Source organism: Schistocerca nitens, chromosome 11 (genome assembly GCF_023898315.1).
Source record: "Schistocerca nitens isolate TAMUIC-IGC-003100 chromosome 11, iqSchNite1.1, whole genome shotgun sequence".
Lineage (NCBI taxonomy): Eukaryota > Metazoa > Arthropoda > Insecta > Orthoptera > Acrididae > Schistocerca > Schistocerca nitens.
This window is the reverse complement of record NC_064624.1, coordinates 132,519,668-132,536,059: the sequence shown is the minus strand read 5'-3', so window position 1 is coordinate 132,536,059 and position 16,392 is coordinate 132,519,668. Positions and strand designations below refer to the sequence as shown.

The window sequence follows — 16,392 nt, the reverse complement described above, 5'->3', positions numbered from 1 at the left end:
GCCCTGTGACAGTGCTTGGCACTGCATCATGTCATCAGCCTGCCTCCACTAGGAATCTGTCTTCCTGCATTTTCTCCTCACCTCTCCTAAATTGCAGCCTGACCCCAAACCCCCCGACTTCCCTCTATCCTGTGTCAGGACATGAAATTAATAATTTTCCATCATTAGTATTGTGTGCACATTGTAAATTCAGCTTTAATAAACATATCTCAGTATTCCTGCTTTGATGTAAGAGGTGGACATAAAACCCTCACCTGCTTAAATGCAAGCACTCTGACCAAAGAATTACAGTGTGTAAACTTTTAGATGGCAATGGCAGACCTCTCCCTAGTCCTGAATCTGTAGAAGTCGGTAAACGTTGGGAGGCTTCGGTAGGCACGCAGTTTCGACTGCTGCCAACATTACGTAGCTGACTGTGTTGTACAAGGTAGCCATTGCCGTCTGCTTCGTTATCGTTTTGCACTGTACTGTTCTGCATTTTTTTATTGTGCTGTTGTGCTAAACATTATCAAAATGAGTGAAGAGGCAGTTGCTGGCCCATCTCGGGAGTCGCCAACAACCCCTACCGGTCGGCCTACGGTTAGCAGGAACCAGTATTACGTAGCGATGCTCGCAAAATTATATTGCGTGTGATTGAATGCCGTGAAAGGGAAAGGGAGCAGAAAAAATTGCTTCATCCCATTTAAAAATCTTCAGTGAGAGCTGCTACATATACAGGACAAAGCATGTGTAGCATTGGAAGATTCAAACACTTTTCCAAGAATCATCCTGCCGTATCACCACAAACGCCTGGCAAGAAAAGGTGAGTTTTCATTTCAGATATTTTGTTCGCCATCACTTTAAAGGAGCCCCCTATTTCATCCGAATTACCTTATATTTCATTTTTCCTTGCTACCGTATTGCTTTGTATGGAAACATCAGTGGCTACTGTATTATTTCGAAACACATTCATATTACAGTACATTTCCAAATTCAAAAAAATACATGCAGTGCAGAAGGCATTTTCTTATAAATCTTTCTCTCTCTTTTAACTTAGGAAAAGAATTGGAGAAATCGAAGTCATGATTGAAGATTTCAACCAGCCTGTCATTCGTGACACGATAGTGGAATTTTATTCAGTGCGGAAGATTGTGCCGAGCCTGCGAACACTGCTTCCAGTTTTGCACGACAAAATAGGCTGGAAGTGGAGTATTGTCTCGCTGAGAAAAGTACTTTTGTCTATGGGATTCATATGACGTAAGGTGGAAAACAAGAGGAATGTGTTTTTAGAACGTCCAGACATTGTGCACTGATGATCTTGTTTCATTGTTGACATGAAGAACTTCAGGGAAGCAGGCAGAGAAATATTTTATCTCGATGAATCGTGGATCGATAATAACTTAATGTTTAATAAATGTTGGCAGAGGAGGAGTGACTTACATGAAGAGATTGACAGTAACGTTATACTATATGACCTGTTTAAGTATATTTAAATTTTATAATTACTAGTTTAACATTGTGAGGAATGAAATAAAACGAAAAAAAAATTGCGAGGAGTGGGAATCTAACCCGGGTCCACTGCATGACAAAGCCTTTACCTAATCAGTTGCGCTACGCATGCTATAGTGATCAACCTGTTGAAACATTGTCCATTACTCTTTTCGGGCGTTCAGAGAACAACTCACCAAAGTCTTATTGCAATTGGATGAATGGTTTGTGAGCGCATAGTAGACAAACATATAAACATTCACTTTTTTTTTTTTTTTTTTTTTTTTTTTTTTTTGCCAGCTATGGACCGCATACAACTTAAGACTTATGGTGTTTCTTTTTCTTCCGTTCTTCCCAGTACTTCTTCATTTTCTCGCCAACTGCTCATCTCTGCTCATCTGTCCACACTCTCTTGGGTCGAGGTTTTGGCGCATCTTCTTCATAGTTTGCGTTTTCTATAAGTAGCCTAAAGTTATTCCTGTCACGTATTATTTCTTCTGTAACACCTATTTTGTTGGCGTCTTTCTTTACTGCTTCTATCCATCCTACAGTGTTTTTCAGCTTACTAATGTAATTAAAAATTTTCTTTGTAATCCGTGTTTCTTCCATTCTTTTTAAATGTCCATAAAATTTTAGCCGTCTCTTCCTCATTGTATCTGTGATCTTTTCTGTATTTTTGTATAGGTCTTCATTTCTCCTTTTAATCCACCTATTTTCCTTGTTTTCCTCAGGACCTAGAATTTTTCTTAATATTTTTCTCTCTCTTTTTTCTAGTTCTCTTAATTCGCCTTTCTTATTCAATGTTAGGCACTCTGATCCATATGTTGCTTGTGTCCTAACAACTGAATTATAATGTTTAATCTTTGCTTGTATGGATATTGATTTCTTATATGTATTTCTTATTCATATATATATATATATATTTTAATGTACATGACGATTTCATTTAAAGCGAGTTTTACTTCCAAGGCTTTCGTGTAAGCATGATGCGCAATTTGTAGTACCAGCACTAAAAATGGTAGCCGTGCCTTGTCCCCCCCCCCCCCCCCAATGGCTCCTCTCCCCTCGCCAGCCAATGCTTGCTTCCTCCTCTCCCCGCACTCCCCTCACAACTCTGCCGTCTTACAGTTAACACACTGTAGTCGCCTCTTGCTCTCCTGAAATGACCTCAATTTGGAGAGGAACAGAGTGCACAACATTCTCCAGGTAAGGCAAAGTCAGCTGTATCCCCACATTAATAGACTTCAAGTCATCATAGACTTCAAGGGCCACGCCTTTTGCTCTGTTCTGCATGGGAATCGTTCAGACTATCCTTTTAAGTGACTTCCGACATTTGTTTTTCCTTTTGGTTTGTACTCTATTGCAGCTTTAGTTATCCTATCATTAGACATAAGTTGGATGTACAGTCTGTAACACGAATTTAGCAGACTTATTCTTTGGTAATTTACGATTTGTCACCTTACTTGTATATACGGATTACCAAAGCTTCATTTCATTTGTCTGTCACATGTCTGCTCAACCAGCAAATAAAATTTAAAAGTCTATGCTTCAGTTCATTAGTTGCATATTTAATCAGCTCCTTTTCCATATCATCAGCTCCCAGTAACTTTTTGTTTATTGTTTCTTGGACCACATTTTGCAGTTCTATTGTTGTCAAATCTACTGTCAAGGTATTGGTGTTTATTTTTGGTTCTTCTTCATTATCAGTCCATAAATATTCAAAGTATTTTAACCATTCAGAATTACATATAGTTGTAAAGCATACTTTCTTGTTGACTGACGTGCTTCATATATTTGTATACGCTGCCTTCCCTCATGTCAGTATCGTGTTCTGTTTCACTCACACATCAATCCCAACTTTCATGTTTAAGCTTTCGCATTCCTTTCTTTCCTACAGCAGATTTACTTTCATAAACCTCTCTGTAATTCATAGTATCAGGTAATGACAAGGCTTTTAGACACACCCCTTTTGTCTTTTATTAGTTTGCTAATATAGTCGTTCAAAGGCATAAATCCCCTTTTAGAATATTTCTTTTTGCTCATTACTAATGCTTCAGCAGCTCCTTATGTTATACTTTCTTTAGTAGTATCCCGTTCTCCATTTATGTTGTTACTAACTGGTTTCATCTGACATTTCTCATTTAGTCCTTTTTTTATACTAGTTTCTTACCATATTCTTACAAGTAGAACCCTCAGTAGGTTGCTCCCTGACAAACAGGAAACTTCTTTTGGTGAAAGAGGGGTTAAAATTAAGGAACACCTATTTTGTCTCAGGTGCCAACATTGAATAGTTTCCGAGTAAATGACAAAGTTTTGACTCTACTTTATCAGTTAGTGTGAGCAGCATTAAACCAATCATGTCAGCAATGTACCATCTAACAGCAAAGTTTCCAATTTTTGTGCTCTCTGTTCTAATTCAATCCTATGACACTTTTTTTATCACAGAAGTATGTGACGTGAATGACATCAATATTTTTGTGACCTCGAGAAATACAATAGAATTGTTTACAAATGAAATCAACAAATTGGCAAAAATTCTCTTCTGTACTGGATGCCAAGGTCCAAAATATCAAATCAGTTCCAGAACTGTATGATCAGTTTATCCAGGCTGTTAAGGAGAGTTCCAGTAACTATTACCCAGGGATGCCACACATATTACATAGAGGGTCTCAATCAGAAGTGACCTTGCACCTACAAGATTACTACAGTCTATTCGAACAGAGTCCACCAGGCGAGGAAATCACTGAAACAACACATAAACTAATTTCCTTAATAGATTCATCAAAAGGAGAGAGGGGGGGAGGGGGAGGGAGAGTTGGACCAAATTGATGGAAGTATTGAATATGACACAGAGTGGCAAGGCCTGGAGACTGTTAAAGAAACTGAGCAAATATTTAACTATGACCCACTCAGACGTGACAGCCAATCATATTGCCCATCAACTTCTCATGAATGGCAAAATGAAACAAGAGGCTAAGCAAGGGGCACCTATGTGGAAGATATCTGCACATGAAAATGTAGAAAGATCTGAATTCATGTAAAATTTTTAAACATGACAAAAAACAGTGCCGGTTTGGATGGTATGTGGGTGGAACAAATAAAAAATTTTTGGAAGCTCTACGAATTAATGGTTGCTACAGCTTTTAGCAACTGTCTAAGGTCATGCAAGATCTGAAAATCATGAATGAGTGCTCGTGTAATAGCTGTTTGCAAAACTGTAGAGGGCAATAGAGAATGGAGGAACTGTAGATCAATATCTCTCCTGTGCCAGCTATATAAGAGTTTCAAAACAGTGCTACTCAACAAATGCATTCAGGCCTTTGGCAACAACTCATTCAGTAGCAGGTAGACTTTATACCACGCAAAAGTGCTCAACACATTCGGCAAAAGCGTTCAACACATTCGGGATAGATTTGAAAACTGAGAGATCACAGAAGTAGCTTCCATTCTATATCGATCGACCGATTCTATACTGTTACAGAATATGTTTGTGGTCACGAAGGACTTCAAACTTACCACACTGATGCCAACCAAGCTATGTAGTCGCACGATTTACGTTGACGTTCAACAAAGTAAATGTAGATTACAGAGGAATGGATTGCCACTGCTTTTCAATATTTACAGTAATGACTAATTACTCCACACCAACATAAGAAGTTTTATCGTTGCAGACAGTGTTGCACTAGCTTGCTGAAGAAGTACCTCTGAAATTGCTCTGAAGGAATTTGGCACATACTATGCAGCTCACCACTTAAAACCAAATCCATCAGAATCCCAACATTGTGCTTTTTCACATCAGGAATAGAGAGGCTTCACGGAAAATACATGTCTCTTGGAATGAAACCCTGTTAGAAGATTCTTTCACCCTAAACTTACTAGTCATAACACTGAACTGCAATTTCACTTATAGAACACGCTGCTCCAACATTACTCACAAAGTCAGTGCCGGAAATAACATCCTGAGGAAGTTAAGACATAAATTGGAGTGCAAAACCACATGCTCTTACAACCAGAACATTGACTCTATGCTATTCTGCTGGAGAATATGCATCCCCTGTGTTGTACAGGTCCACACATGCCAAAACTGTGGACCTTGTCTTCAATGAAGCATGCAGGTTAACCAACGGATGCCTAAAACCAAACTCTGTTGAAAAGAAATACCGTCTTGCTGCTATTACACCTCCCAAGTGTTCATTGAGATGGCGTTGCTGATCGAGAACAACTGAATTTTGAAGCTCATGCACTCTTTGGCCACCAACAGTCTCAGCCTAAGCTGAAATGAAGGAAAAGCTACTTCCAGACAGCAAAGCCTTTGCAAGTACCTCCAGATAAGGCAAGACTTTCACTAAGGAAATCTAAGAACCAGGAATGGATGGGGCCTCGTGAACATCTTCCAGCTGGCTGCAAAGAAGGCTGGACTGTTTGGTGGTCCATAAACTGAGGGAGAATTAGTGTCAGCATGGCAGGGTCATCACTTAAGTAACGGGGCTTCACATCAAGACAACCGGAAGTGCGAGTATGGTCAAGGACAAAGTCATCCATATGACCTCTCTCTGCATTTTCCCTCTCAGAAAAAGAACAATTGTTTGCCAGTGACAATGCTCTACTTGGGGCTCAGCTTTGGAGAAACATTATCTGAATGTAGATTTTGTCAAATCCTTTACCCTGTTAATTTATTCCTTGCAAACTATGTACATATGAGTATATCTATAATTGTTATATGCTCATGTATACATTTAACTGTATGTATTTGTCATTCGTCTGACAAGAGTAGATGAATAATAAATCTGTTTCACTCACTTGTGTCGCCAGTTGCTCTCCTCCCACATAAAAATACCACCATTCCATAACAGCAATATTTGATCGACTATGTCCACCATCTTGGCTGTAACTTTGCACAACACTAATGCTTTCTCTGTTGATCTCTCCATTCCAGCGACACTGCTCTAGCAGAAACCACTCTGTAAACTATCTCTTATCTGAAATCACTCTGTCTTCAAGAGACGATTAAGGTGTGTCAGTTATCGTCAACTTATCCTGCCCGTCAGAATATCGCAGCTGTCTTCGGTCTGTCCAACAGAGAACTAGTATTTCCACCTTTAGGTCAATACTATCCATGCTTTCCGCACCCCTTTCTATACCTCTCCCCCCCCCCCCCCATTTCATACACTAATCCTACCCTACCATTTCTAGCTCTTTCTCTGAACAGCTAGAATTCCCACTACGTATGTATGTTATGATGGTGAATCGTTAAGGATGTCTGGTTAGATATAAGAAAGGGAATAAGCACTCTAATTTTAGCAGGTGAAATAAATACATAAATAAATAAAATGTGCCAAATTCCATTACTATTTGTAATCCAAGTTCATGTGGTCTGTTCTCACTGTCCTTCGATTCACTGTGTATGCTACGTGGGGGTTGGCAGATCCTCGTGCCCTCAGTAACACGTGTGTGTCAGCGGGTCTCGATAAATTTCCAAATGGGCCACTCAGGACATCAGGTGGCCTCAAAGCTCCAGAAATTTCAGAAGAAACAGACAGAACTTCCCCACATTTTCTCTGTTATGAGAACGACAATTGGTGAAAGTCTTAAAAGGCGATATGTCGGAGCTTCGTGCAGATGTTTTGTGTACGTGCGGCCAGGGCTGGTTGAAGAAAGTTTTGCAAACAAGCGATTTATTATTTGCTGCCCCCTCCCCCTTACACCGTAATGCTTGTACACTTTCACCCACGTTAGTTTTCCGTACTAATTGTGAAATGCACTGGTGCACGTGAGCGCTACAGGTGGCTGGTAGTATTGTGATATGTCACGTATACAGAAATGTTGCAGTCGACGAGCAAACTGACATATTTCGTCGTTTCGGCCTTAATATGGCCCTGCACACACTTTACACCGACATGTGGACATGTTCTACACATTGATTCTGAGTGTGCTTTAGACATGGCCGTCTGCAAGGGCAACTGCCTCCTCTCCAGCCTGACGACCGCTTAGGCGTTGTTTTGCACCTTGACTATCAGACCTTTGCTGTTGTTGTTGTGGTCTTCAGTTCACAGACTGGTTTGTTGCAGGTCTCTATGCTACTCTATCCTGTGCAAGCCTCTTCATCTCCAGATAACCACTGCAACCTACATCCTTCTTAATCTGCTTAGTGTTTTCATCTCTTGGTCTCCCTCTATGATTTTTACCCTACACACTTCCCTCCAATACTAAACTGGTAATCCCTTGATGCCTCAGAATGTGTCCTACCTACCGATCCCTTCTCCTAGTCAAGTTGTGCCACAAAGTCATCTTCTTCCCAATTCTATTCAGTACCTCTTCATTAGTTACGTGATCCACCCATCTAATCTTCAGCAATCTTCTGTAACACCACAGTTCGAAAGCTTCTATTCTCTTCTTGTCCAAACTAGTTATCATCCATGTTTCACTTCCATACATGGCTACGCTCCATACAAATACTTTCAGAAAAGACTTCCTGACACTTTAATCCATACTCGATCTTAACAAATTCCGCTTCTTCAGAAGTGCTTTTTCTTGCCGTAGTCAGTCTACATTTTATATCCTCTCTACTACATCAATTATTTTGCTCCACAAATAGCAAAACTCATCTACTCATTTCCCAATCTAATTCCCTCAGCATTGCCTGATTTAATTCAACTACACTCCAATATCTTCATTTTGCTTTTGTTGACGTTCGTCTTATATCCTCGTTTCAGGACACTGTCCATGCTGTTCAACTGTTCTTCCAAGTCCTTTGTTGTGTCTGACAGAATTACAATGTCATCAGCAATCCTCAAGGCTTTTATTTTTTGTCCCTGGATTCTTTCTCTAAGTCTACAAATGCTAGAAATGTGTCTTTTTACTAATAGAGCCTTTTTCTCATAGAACCTCTGTCTCATAGAAAATGTGAGACCAGTGTCTAAAACGTTGCAGTCAACCCCATACCCCCCCCCCTCCCCCCCAGTCTTGTACCTGTACGCACGCGATCTGATGAGTGACTTCAACTGGACACATGAGGAAGCTTGGCTAGCCGTTTGCTCCTCACTGAACATGGCCATTACTAAGGTTTTACTGCACTGTGCTGTGTCAGCCTCTTATCTCTCCTGAGTGGGCCCTAGTGGTGGTGCAGAGGTGGCCAGTAGTTCGTCTCACGAGCTTATCTGTCGTCAGATGAAACATTCGTGATTCTCATTAAGCTAAATACTTACCCTTAGCTGCAATCTGGTTATCAGCGGATATTGCTTGTTTCTTCTGTTATGGTTACTATTTACTTCATAGTTTGTTGTTTGCCATATACTTTCATCACGACACTGTTGTAAGCTTCAAAACATCCAATCAGCTATGTTTTCATTATTGTAAAGACCTTCTCATTTGCATAAGTTAATGAGCAAATTACTCTTCATTTAATAACAACATACTTCTAAGTAAAACACTGACCTGTTTCATTCAACCCCGATGACCGAACGAAAGATAATGTATTTCGCAAGGCGCATGGAAATCTGGCAGTTATGGCTCTTGTGATGCGCCGAGCAGCACGCAGTAACTCGGAGAGGGTGGGGTGCCTCACATGATCCGTTGCCAGCACTTCCGCATTCCATTCTGTGTCGTTCAACCTTTAAAAATGAAATGGAGTCACCAACAGTAACAAATGATACTCTGAAACTTGATAGTATAGTCTAGAACAGAATGATGAAAGCTAAACTCACGTTGCCACTTATCCAGTTTCTATGTTTCCCTTTGACAGGGGCAGACAGATCATTAGAAATCAGTCAAGATATTAGTCTGAGATACTCCAGAGTAAATTACGAATGCAAGGCTGCTAACACATTTAGATCACATTTTGATCGCCAATTTAACATGGCAGAAATGTATATCAGAGAACAAAAAGCATAAGAAGTGTCAATCGATAGGTTCTACTATCTCTGGGATGTGGTTGTTCAGAAGTAATGGTATCATTCCCTTCCACCTGTTGGAAATAGGAACCACATAGCTGTTTTGACACTCTTGCACTGGTTTGGCTAGTCAATGGACGTGTTCTCTCAATCAGTCTTGTTTGGTTGAGGTTACAGGTATTTCAGTGTTGGAATGTAGCTTGTGTGTAATCTATTTTATTTTATCTTCGTTATTTCAAGCAAATGTTCATGATCATCTTTTTGATTCTTTTACATAATTTTGTGTATTTATTGTACCTTGGTAATGTGTCCTTTGTTTGATTTTGAACCACTACCAGACATGTACTTGTAGCACCTATTTTTACCTGTTTTGTATCTGTATCGATATTTCTATGTCAATCTGAAGTACTGCTTATGTAGAGTGATGTATCCGTCATGGAAATTCTTTGACTATGTATACATATTTCAGGTATGTGAACTTTTTGAACAACATTGTTTAAAATGTGCCTATGGATTTAAATAACTACTGGAGTGTTTGAAATTGAATTTAATGTTGTGTTGGCATTTGCAGAGTAGTTGGCATTTTGAGTAGGTTAAAAGCACAATTGTTATTTTATGAGCTATAGTTTGTTGTGCTTTACTTAATTAATAATTATTCATGAGAATACTTGTCATTTCTCATACATCATTGCGTAGTTTTGTTGATGAGCATGGTTCTTCAACCATAAAAGTTTAAGGGCCCTCATGCCCAAGGCTAGTTGGTTGATGAAGCAAAGCCAAGGCTGCTTCACAGCCAGTGTAGTTAGATTTGCATTCTGTTTAATTGCTTCAAACTGAGCTTAAGAGACAAATATTTACTGTGTTAGCCATTCCATTGCAAGTTGGTTAATGCACAGACATAGATACCCTGTACTAAGCAATGATGTTGAAGAGTATGATCATTAATGGACACCTGTTTTAAGTCAGAATCATTTCATGCATTTCCCTTTTTAGTATTGCTATTAGTTTCATGTGTGTTGGTGACTGGTTCCATAAACTGCTGCATCTAGTTCATTTAAAGTATGTGTTGTTGAGAGGCATATGTTACTGTTTGCTGTCTCACTGGCCACTTGTTTGTCTGACTTCCAACTTAGAAGACATTTATCTGCAAGGTTAGGTTACTGTGTTGTAGCGTGAGCAGATATAAAAAATAAGTTTAGTGTGTGTGTGTCAAGGAAGGTTAGGTTAGCCTTAGCACTGCCTTCTGCTTTATTATATTGCTTGACACAAGAATGCCTGATTAGGCTGGCAAGAGATATTGATGCATAATATTAGAGCTTGTTTTTGTGCAGGGAAAACATCTTTTCCTGAGCCACCTGTTTACTGTTGGTTATACTCTGCTGGAGTATATCGGAAATGAATCCTAGTCTGATTGTTCTGTTTCTATTAGGTTATCTTACGGTCACAATTTTCTCAAAAATTCCTCACAGAGGTTTAACATTAGAACCGATTGCCATTTAAAGTGGTCTGTGTTACTGTTACATACTTTGTCCTATCAATAGGCACTGTGAGCTGTAACAGTTATTAACTTGTTTACATTACAGTTCATGAACCATATGGTAAATATCATACATTCAATACTATTTTAACCGGTAAATCTTTGTGTCCACTATCACCACCTATGTCTGTTAGACCCTCATATGTTTGTAATTCCACAGTTTCCAGTTAAGTTGTTAGGCATGAAGCAGAGTGGGACCATATGCACTCAATAAGTACCTGCATGCATTGAGACCTATCTATCATTAAGTACTTTATACTTTCAACAAATTTTTGCAGCCAACTGTCTCTGACATGACTGATCCCTTTGTTCATTCTTTGCTTTCCTTGGTGTGTGTAGATTGCACAACTAAATGTTGTCCTTTCTCTCGCTGTAGGAATGCGAGTCGGTTAAGTGATACTTGCCTCATGGTTTGGAATTTTGATTTCTCAACCATGAGACTGATTCCACTCACAATAGTCCATCTTTCCTCTGAACCATGCACTGATATGTGTTGAGGGACCATCTTTTTAATACAGAGCACAATTGGACATTAGTTTGTGTTCGCCTGTTTGTGTCTTGAGAACCTTGTTTTATGAATGTGTTTTAAAGTGCTTTTGATGGCAGCTTTGTGCGATGTTGACATGCATTCTCTTTCCCATCCAATCACAAGTACCTACCCATGAAAGATCTGTGTAAATGGGATGTGAATAGGTCTTAAAAGAAAATAGTATGCATATTGAGAGATGTGCAGTAAAATAAATCCCCCCTAACATCATCTTCTGTTACATGTTTGCTTAGTAATCCATTTTATGAAACCAATAATTGCATCTTTTTTGGGCCACATTTATATAGTCATTTAGTAGTAAAAGCATAAGAAGCACTGAACATGATGTAGATGGAAGCGCATATCAATCACTTTTTCGTTAATGAAGGCACATCAAGAGTAGCTTGAGAATAAATGACCCCTAAGCATCACCTGTTTTGTGGAAAGCCTGCATAGAGATCTTATTTCATTTAAACATCCTCATTTTTTGTATTATGACAGGAATGAGGAGTGTAAAAACAGAAAACATTTAGAGACACTACCTGGTTAGAGCATAATCGTTCATTTAACTCTTAAAGGTCCATATGTGGTCAGAAATTATAGCTCTGAAACACAGTACCTCATACACACCAAATTACTTTTTTTTTACATTTCTCAATGTTATTTTCTGATTATAAGTACATATAGATTTTATTATTTTCTTGAAAGTCTAGTCCACTGAAATATTGCAAAGTAAACTTATTAGAATTATTTCAAAGCAATGTCTTAAGGAATGTAATAAACACACTGGCAAAGTCAGGGTCTTTGCACTGTGTTATAATGACCTCGAACCAAAGATACTATTGGAATGGCAAACACTGATGGTATGTGAGAGTGCAGAAAGAGCCACAAGTTAACATCTGTCATCTGCCAGAGTGTGCAGTGCCAACAGTAAAATTCAGAAGCAGTGCTGTTGCGGTGTGGTCATGTTTTTCATTGATGGGGCTGCACCCCTTGTTGTTTTTAGTGGCATTATCACAGCACAGTTCTACACTGATGTTTTAAGCACCTTCTTGCTTCCCACTGTTGAAGAGCAATTCGGGGATGGTGACTGCATCTTTCAACATGCTCGAGCACCTGTTCATAACGCGCGGCCTGTGGCAGAATGGTTACACAACAGTAACACCCCTGTAATGGACTGGCCTACACAGAGTCCTGAGCTGAATCCTATAGAACACACGTTTTGGAATGCCATGCCAGGCCTCACTGACCCACATCAACACCTCTCCTCAGTGCAGCATTCCGTGAAGAATGGGCTACCATTCCCCAGCATTTGACTGAACGTATGCCTGCAAGAGTGGAAACTGTCATCGAGGCTAAGGGTGAGCCAACACTATATTGAATTCCAGCATTACCGATGGAGGGCGCCACGAAATTTTAAGTCATTTTCAGCCAGGTGTCCAGATACTTTTGATCTCATAGTGGTACTGAGGACATTGCACATGTTCCGTTTGTGGTCAAATTCGACAGCACAACAATCCAGGGTAGCTAGCATCTGCATTCTAGTTCGAGCATGCACTTCTCTCGGTGTTTCCGTACCTTCGCCCAGCCCCTGTACACGAGGAAAGTTGTGGACTTCCTTCCTCACAGAATAGAGGCCGTTATCACAGATAAAGGTGGTGCTGCGAGGCACCAGTTCGCTGTCTCCTACGGAGGGGGGGAGGGGCGGGTGGACCAGATTGTTGTGTGGTGCACTTGGTAACAGATGATAGTCTCGGAAAGTAGGAAAGATAGGTGATAGTGCATAGAGGAAACTTAGGAAGGGAAGAAGATGAACAGTTAATGGCCTGGGCCTCCAGTGGCGTACGTACCCCTGTGCAGAGCACGAGTGGAAGCAATGGTCAGCGATGACGGAACACAGGTGCCAGGTTTGCAGCTGGTCTGGCGTGGACCTGACGAGGCCGCGGACCGCCTCCACGGCGCCCCCGCACCCCTCCTCCTCGTCGCCTACCGGGGGCCCGCAGGGGCTGCTACTGCTGCTCGGCACCAGCGGCGCCACTGCCGACACTACAGCGAACGGCGGCGCCAGCTCGTCGCACTTCACGTACACGTCGTAGCTTTCTGCAAAACACAAGAGGGCTGTACACTGACTGTGCTGTGCAGACAGGGTTTCATTGACTACATCTACATCTACATTTATAGTCCGCAAGCCACCCAACGGTGTGTGGCGGAGGGCACTTTACGTGCCAATGTCATTACCTCCCTTTCCTGTTCCAGTCGCGTATGGTTCGCGGGAAGAACGACTGTCTGAAAGCCTCCGTGCGCGCTCTAATATCTCTAATTTTACATTCGTGATCTCCTCGGGAGGTATAAGTAGGGGGAAGCAATATATTCGATACCTCATCCAGAAACGCACCCTCTCGAAACCTGGCGAGCAAGCTACACCGCGATGCAGAGCGCCTCTCCTGCAGAGTCTGCCACTCGAGTTTGCTAAACATCTCCGTAACGCTATCACGGTTACCAAATAACTCTGTGACGAAACGCGCCGCTCTTCTTTGGATCTTCTCTATCTCCTCCGTCAACCCGATCTGGTACGGATCCCACACTGATGAGCAATACTCAAGTATAGGTCGAACGAGTGTTTTGTAAGCCACCTCCTTTGTTGATGGACTACATTTTTTAAGCACTCTCCCAATGAATCTCAACCTGGTACCCGCCTTACCAACAATTAATTTTATATGATCATTCCACTTCAAATCGTTCCGTACGCATGCTCCCAGATATTTTACAGAAGTAACTGCTACCAGTGTTTGTTCCGCTATCATATAATCATACAATAAAGGATCCTTCTTTCTATGTATTCGAAATACATTACATTTGTCTATGTTAAGGGACAGTTGCCACTCCCTGCACCAAGTGCCTATCCGCTGCAGATCTTCCTGCATTTCACTACAATTTTCTAATGCTGCAACTTCTCTGTATACTACAGCATCATCCGCGAAAAGCCGCATGGAACTTCTGACACTATCTACTAGGTCATTTATATATATATTGTGAAAAGCAATGGTCCCATAACACTCCCCTGTGGCACGCCAGAGGTTACTTTAACGTCTGTAGACGTCTCTCCATTGATAACAACATGCTGTGTTCTGTTTGCTAAAAACTCTTCAATCCAGCCACACAGCTGGTCTGATATTCCGTAGGCTCTTACTTTGTTTATCAGGCGACAGTGCGGAACTGTATCGAACGCCTTCCGGAAGTCAAGAAAAATAGCATCTACCTGGGAGCCTGTATCTAATATTTTCTGGGTCTCATGAACAAATAAAGCGAGTTGGGTCTCACACGATCGCTGTTTCTGGAATCCATGTTGATTCCTACATAGTAGATTCTGGGTTTCCAAAAACAACGTGATACTCGAGCAAAAAACATGTTCTAAAATTCTACAACAGATCGACGTCAGAGATATAGGTCTATAGTTTTGCGCATCTGCTCGACGACCCTTCTTGAAGACTGGGACTACCTGTGCTCTTTTCCAATCATTTGGAACCCTCCGTTCCTCTAGAGACTTACGGTACATGGCTGTTAGAAGGGGGGCAAGTTCTTGCGCGTACTCTGTGTAGAATAGAATTGGTATCCTGTCAGGTCCAGTGGACTTTCCTCTGTTGAGTGATTCCAGTTGCTTTTCTATTCCTTGGACACTTATTTCGATGTCAGCCATTTTTTCGTTTGTGCGAGGATTTAGAGAAGGAACTGCAGTGCGGTCTGTGTCTGTGACGAAAGAATGACGAACTTTATGACTACTATAAGGAGGATGATCGAGTTCATAAAGCTGTGTAGACTGAGATGGACTGGACATGTGATGTGACTCGATGAGACAGATCCCCCAAGGAAAGCCTGCTGCAGTAAAACCTGGAGGAAGAAGAGGTTGAGTCGGAGCGGCGAGGTCGGAGAGGACGCTGTCCGAGTCGGTTGCCGTAATTGGGGGTCCACGGCAAAGTCCAGAGAGGAATGGCAGAAAATTATTGAGGAGGCCAAGTCTCACCCTTGATGTAGTGCCAATAGAACAAGATCTACATCCACACATCTCGCCACTGAAATTCCGAGAACACGAAAGCAGCAATCCGTAAAGTCAACGTGCCGACAAATGTACTACGGGCTTCGGCATGCAGATTGCCAGCATTTCAAATGGCTTTAAGCACTGTGGAACTTAACATCTGAGGTAATCAGTCCCCTACACTTAGAACTACTTAAACCTAAGGACACCACACACATCCATGCCCGAGGCAGGATTCAAACCAGCCGTTCTGGACTGAAACGCCTAGAACCACTCAGCCACCGCGGCCAGCTGCCAGCATTTCAGCTATCGGCAAAGAATAATGCTGTGGGCTCCATTGATTTTGAAGCTGTAGTAACCAAAACCAACCGCAGGAACACCTTGGGCTGCAGATCGGAGCCGCCAGGCGGGGGAGCCGCCGGCGGTGGAGCACGCACCACCGGGTAAACACAAGGACGAGTCGGACGACAAACCGACAATGACCGACTATGACCGACACAACAAGGAAGAGATAAACAATGGGGCTTGTAGAAACCACAACACCAAACACCAACAGTAAATCCACTTGGAACCAGAGTCAGGCAAATGTCAACAACGAGCAACGACCAGAACGCAGTACCACCGAGATAGAGACGCAATCCAGAGCGAGTACCAGACAGACTGGACTAGGGTTTTTTTTTTTTTTTTTTTCTTTATTGATTTTCAATTCCCCTCGAAGGGGGCGGGCTGGCAGCAGCTTACTACGCTGCTCTACAGCCTACAGACTTTTTTTAAAAAAAGGAAGAAGAAAGAAACAAGAAAAAACAGGCGATAAAATGGTGATTTAAAGTGGAAAATGGCGTAAGAATGCGGAAAGTTAAAACAGAAAGCAAACGGGGATGGCAATGTTGATAAAATACACAGGAATCAGACAAGTAACATAGTAGACACACAATTAAAA

At 41.4% G+C, this 16,392-nt stretch overlaps 1 protein-coding gene across 1 annotated transcript in view; it reads right to left on the bottom strand.

Annotated features, from left to right (window-relative positions):
- LOC126212815 (uncharacterized) overlaps positions 1 to 16,392 on the bottom strand; it is a 128,908-nt gene that overhangs the window by 56,238 nt on the left and 56,278 nt on the right. Inside the window, exons 2-3 of the mRNA XM_049940226.1 lie at positions 13,270 to 13,519; positions 8,902 to 9,077 (exon numbers count right to left, since the gene is read on the bottom strand). Coding sequence (XP_049796183.1) covers positions 8,902 to 9,077; positions 13,270 to 13,519 — 426 coding nt within the window. The remainder of the gene's footprint in view (positions 1 to 8,901; positions 9,078 to 13,269; positions 13,520 to 16,392) is intronic.